At 39.4% G+C, this 5,966-nt stretch overlaps 1 protein-coding gene across 1 annotated transcript in view; it reads right to left on the reverse strand.

Annotated features, from left to right (window-relative positions):
* Positions 1-5,966, reverse strand: part of LOC101857067 (thioredoxin domain-containing protein 5 homolog) — a 17,111-nt gene that overhangs the window by 3,556 nt on the left and 7,589 nt on the right. Inside the window, exons 7-9 of the mRNA XM_035972951.1 lie at positions 4,953-5,038; positions 2,947-3,070; positions 1,503-1,631 (exon numbers count right to left, since the gene is read on the reverse strand). Coding sequence (XP_035828844.1) covers positions 1,503-1,631; positions 2,947-3,070; positions 4,953-5,038 — 339 coding nt within the window. The remainder of the gene's footprint in view (positions 1-1,502; positions 1,632-2,946; positions 3,071-4,952; positions 5,039-5,966) is intronic.

Below are 5,966 nucleotides of genomic sequence, written 5' to 3' on the forward strand. Positions count from 1 at the left end.
AGTAGTCAACAAACCAGGAAGAAGAAGCACTAACAAGAACAAAAAGTGAAGAAACAGCCACTGGCTCAAGACCCACTCGTCTCAAATGCTCCCAAACTCCCACTCAAAAACATTACACCAGCCACAAAATACAGACAAACAGACATTCAATAACCACCTAGTCACTATTAATTTCATTTAATTCTTTAAAAAATAAACAAAAACTAAATAAAAAACAACATGATTTCATTTAATCAAAAAATTTAACAAAAAACAAAGCAAAAAAATTAATAAAACCCAGCTGTAAAAAGCTCAAAACCAGTCTAATGTCTGGAAGTGATGAGGTTAATACCATACAACAAACTTTATCAAAAGGCAAGGTGGAGTTTTATTGAAAGGAGACGCATTACCAACATTGTAGAGAAATTAGTAAATATGTCTTTACAAAAAGTGCACCACCTGCTTCAAATCCAGAGACATGTTGTTGAAACAGCTTGCGAAACAACAGTCGATGGCACTCGCTCACTTTCTCATGTGCATATACGCCCACACACACACACACACACACACACACACATATATACCCTCTTACGCACACGCAACAATCAAGCATTCACATACACACAAGCACACATACACATATACAGACTCGCTCCGGCACACAATTACACACACACACACACACACACACATATTCACACACACACACACATACACACTCACACACACACAGAATGCACTTACAAAGCCAGTGATCCCTCCACCGACAAATGCCCACAGATATCAAACAACAAAGCTGGCTCACCAACTACTCTAAATACTTCCTTTTTTTTTTTACAAAAAGACATGGCCTCACCAGCAGTGAACAGTGGCAGTATTGTGTACGTCAAGAGACTGAAAAAACAATCAAACACACAAAGCACACCGCAGTCATCATTGCAATCTGACAATCATCAATCCAGTTCGACAATCCTCAAATTAATACGACAATCACCAATCAAATTAGACAATCATCAAATCAACAGGACAATCATCAATCCAGTTCGACAATCATCAAATTAATACGACAATCACCAATCTAATTAGACAATCATCAAATCAACAGGACAATCATCAATCCAGTTGGACAATCATCAAATTAATACAACAATCATCAATACAGTTCAACAATCATCAAATTAATACGACAATCACCAATCTAATTAGACAATCATCAAATCAACAGGACAATCATCAAATCAGTAAGACAATCATCAATACAATCATCACCGTGAGAAATCTTAGAAAGCAAGTAATGCCACACATCATCAGCAAAATCTCTTACCGCATCAAATTACAATTACCGCATCAAAGACACCAATCATTTCACACTCAACCGCTGCAGCTACGCTAACAAAACTACACACCAAGCACCGAAAAAAAAAAGAAAATTTTTCAATCTCCCAATCAACGAACGCTTTCAAACTACAAAAAAATATCAATCATATATAAATTTTTCGCAAACATCTCCTCCCAGCCAATCAGAGTTCATCGTGGTTCTCCTCCAGGTATTTCTTCACGTAGCCACTCAGGTCCTCGAGGGCGCGGGGGCCCCGGTAGTCGTTGACCACTTCGCCGTCACGGAACATTTTCAAGGTCGGGTAACCTCGTACCTGGGATAAACCAAACGTTTTGTTCGCTAAAAAATTGGTCCTTGATCGTCATTGATTCATTCAAAGGGGTTTTACAATACTTTCAACACAAACATTTGTGTCATGACGAGATGGAATCAAGCGCTCATCAATTTTGGGGCATATGGAATTATTGGTATCATCTTAATTAAACCTTGTTCAATTGTCTTGCTTTCGATAAAAAAAAAAGACCCATCTATCTTGAATAGAAATTTAAAAATATGCGTTTGAAGGAGGTGGGAGTCACCGGGTTTCAGAGGTAAAATTAGAGAGAAGATGGCCACCAAAGTTTGGTGACTTCCAAAGATTGAGAGTCCGTGGAAACTGTAAATTTACGTTTGATGTTTCTTTGTTCAACGTTTTTCAGTAAAACTCACACAGCAATCAATGTGTTTTTAAATGGGCATGAAAGGTGTTCAGCTAAAAAAATAAAAATTCGATAAAAATGGCCTGACAGGAAGAAAAATGCAGTTTCATTCAATTTCATTATTTTGACGAGCTCCTGATCTCACCACCATGCCTGACATTTGTGGAACGATGTGGTGGAATCAGGCGCGCGTCACGTTCAATTTTGGGTCATATGGAGTTATTGGTATCTTCTTAAAGCATGTCCATTTGCCTTGCTTTTGATGAATTTATCTCGGATACAAGTCAAGATATTTGCGATTGAAGGAGGTGCGGTCGCCTTGTTTCAGAGGTAAAATTAGCGAGAAAATGGCTGCAAAACTTGAGTTATTTCCTCAGCTTAAGAGTGGAAACTGAAAATTTACATCTTTTATGCCTTTAATCAATGTTTTTCAGTAAAAATCCACAAAGAAATGTGTTTTAAATGGACATGAATGATATTGAGCAAAAAAATAAAAATTCAATAAAAATTGCCAAACGGCAAGAAAAAAGCCGTTTCATTCAATTCCATTACTTTGACGAGCGCCTGATTTCACCCCGATGCCTCTTATTTGTTTTGATCAAATCGGGCCTTTTTTCATCATTCATTCAGTGAGAGTGATGCTACAGCCCTTGCAACACAAATATAGGCCATAATATAGGGGTGACGAAGATTATTAGAAGTTTTACTAGAGAGTAACATACAAAAATAAAGGAGAGATAATAAAGATGATAGATGCTTGATCAAAACGAAGGAGCAAACTAGACAGAGAAAGAGAGATACAGAGAGAGAGAGAGAGGGGGGGGGGTTATTGAGTGACAGTTGATCCCAACCCCACCGCCCGCCCACCGACCCACACCTCCCTCCCGTCCACCGACCCACACCTCCTCCCGCCCACCACATACCACATACCTGGTAATCATCACAGACAGACTTGTGCTGGGTGCAGTCCACTTTGGCAATAGCCACCTCCTCGTCGGCAAAGTGTTTCGCCAGCTCATCCCAGGTGGGGGCAAGTCGCTTACAGTGACCACACCTGGAAGGCAAGATGAGATGATATGAGATGAGATGAGATGAGATGAGATGAGATGAGATGAGATGAGATGAGATGAGATGAGATTTTTATCCAGTTTAACCATGCATTTTCCCCCTCCATTTTTGAAACCTACATCCATTTCCTTCAAAGTTTTGAGCGCCTGATTAAATCAACTATGTTTAGAAGCCATTTAAAAATGGGTTAAAAAAAAATATTTTGCAATTTTTGGTCATGTTTTTTAATAATTTCTTCATTTTTTCCAAATATTTATTTTTCCTACTTTAAATGACATCTTCACATGTCTGTTACCTAATTACATATGTTCGAGACCAAATTACACATGCCTGTGACCTATTTACACATGCCTGTGACCTACTTACAATGTCTGTGACCTACTTCCACATGTCTGTGACCTACTTTCACATGTCCATGACCTAATTACAATGTCTGTGGCCTACTTACACAACCGGTGACCCAATTACGATGTGTGTGACCTACTTACACATGTTTGTGGTCTAATTACACATGTATGTGACCTACTTTCACACGTGTGTGACCTACTTTACACATGTGTGTGACCTACTTTTGCACATGTGTGTGACCTACTTACATATGTTTGTGGCCTAATTACAAATGTATGTGACCTACTTCAGTGCTTCCACCAGCTGAAGCTGAAAAGTAAGGAAAATTCTGCAGGAGGTCTGGGGGCCGCAGAGGCCCCCATCAGGGTCCAGGGACAGCGTCCCGGTGGGGGTTCAGGGGGCGAAGCCCCCGAAGAAATAGAAATTTAGTGCTTTTAGAGGGTAGAAAATTGGCATTTGGGAGCCTGTTTCAAGATATTGCCTACAGCCCATAATATTCATTTTTCACCAACATTTTGTCTTGTTTGACTTCATCGCCAGCATATCTTTCCAATGTTGGAAATGTTTAAAAGCAGGTTCCCCTTTCATTGCTACTATAATTCAATTAATTTGTAGTCGCACCATCGACAGCAGGCAAACCTGGGAATAATGAATAGATGTACCTTCAAAATACGGTTGCGCAGCGTATACCCACATTTTTTCTAAATTTTCATGTCTGAATGTCGCCTGTCACAACCTCGGAACACCACTTCGAATTATTCTTGATTTTATACGTGGTGCTCACTATGGACGGGATCAGCCGATCGCCCGACTCGATCGCCTCAAAAACAAACGTGTTTGTTTTCAGTTTCAAAGCAAACACGGTTGTTCGACCGAGTCGGGCGATCAGCGCAATCGGCCGATCCCATCCATAGTGGGCACGACCGTATCAGCATATTCTTTCATCGCAGCCCTTATATTGCGTTCACGTGCCGTAGAATCTTCGCATTGATAATTTCTCTAGATCTAGATAAAATTTGCGAAAAAAGTTTCTTTCCGACAGTAATTTTCTGTCTAAGATCAAAATCAGTCTTGATCAACGCGCAGATGTTCCAGCCGCGGCAACAATCCGAAGATAGACAGAAGGAATGAGTGAATGACAGAAAGGAGGAAGTTAGCACAAAAGGTTCGCCAGATTTTGATCCATCTGCAGGTAAAAAATGTACTGCCGACCAACACGCAATCAATGCATGGGACTGGGACATAGCGGTATAATGTCCGATTGCAGGAAATGCGCAATTTGGCAGGTTTCTATAACGTTATATTGTTGCCGAGAGAATTACCGTAATATCTGTACCTTATACAAGACGATACGAAGGCGAGTACGGAATTTCGGCAGTCCTGCACTGTCGCAGTTTTTTTTACGGAGGGAGTAGATAATGATGGAGGGACAAGTACGGAACGGGCAGAAAGTACGGATTTCCGTAAAAATACGGAAGAGTGGAAGCACTGCTACTTACACATGTCCATGACCTACTTACCATGGGGCAAAAAACTTGATAAAGATCAGACTGGAAGCCTTCAACTGTGCCTTGAAATTGGCCTGGTTCAGATCCAAGACTTTGCCCTGAAAGGGGAGGGGGGGAGGAAAAAATTATTTTGTTTTTAAAAGAGGGGAAGGGTGTTTATTAATATGTTTAAAAGTGCTTATTATTATGATCCATGGTTGTGAAATTGTTCTGTATTTGTGTAATATTGTGTATTTATGTATGTATGTATATGTGTATGTATTTATCATTTATGTACATATATGTATGTATTTATCATTCATGTATGTATATGTGTATGTATTTATCATTTATGTATGTATGTATTTATTTATGTATTTATGTATGTTTGCCATTGTAAACCAAATTGCCCTTCTGGGATCAAGAAAATTGTAACTTATTTTATTTCATTTAGACACAATTGGCCCATAACATTAGCTGTCATATATATGGGCTTAGTATCAGGGTACCCACATCACTTTAATTGAGCAGTTTGGGTTAGAGCATAGAGACTAGAGAAAAATATCGCACTGAGAGACGAGTTGCTCGGTTAGACTTTTTGTTTGTCTCCTAGGTGTTTTGCATTTTTTAGGGAAAGGGGGGTGGGGGACATTATCTCATTTTCCCATTTGAAAACAAAGAATGCCTCTGAATGCTCCAAGCTAGAAAAAAAAAAAGATTCTAGCCATGTTATTTGAAAAATCACCCACATTCACCTATGGTTATACTTTATCTATAAACATTCACTACTAATGAAAGAAAATAATATCTCCATATTTTAAAAACAATTCTTGTGACTGCAGAGGTGAAAAAAAATATGGGACAGAACATGTTTTTCTACTGGGTTGTTGTATCTATCTCAGCCCAGGTTGGCCCTGACAGGCAGGGTTGGAAGCCCATCTTCTAAATGATCTATGTTGTGATGATGGTGGGGGGGAAGTGTGTTAAAAACATGTCTAATTTAAACTACTCTTATAGTCAGATACCCCCTGAGGAGGAGAGGAGGAG

Source organism: Aplysia californica, unplaced genomic scaffold, assembly GCF_000002075.1.
Source record: "Aplysia californica isolate F4 #8 unplaced genomic scaffold, AplCal3.0 scaffold00921, whole genome shotgun sequence".
Classification (NCBI taxonomy): domain Eukaryota; kingdom Metazoa; phylum Mollusca; class Gastropoda; order Aplysiida; family Aplysiidae; genus Aplysia; species Aplysia californica.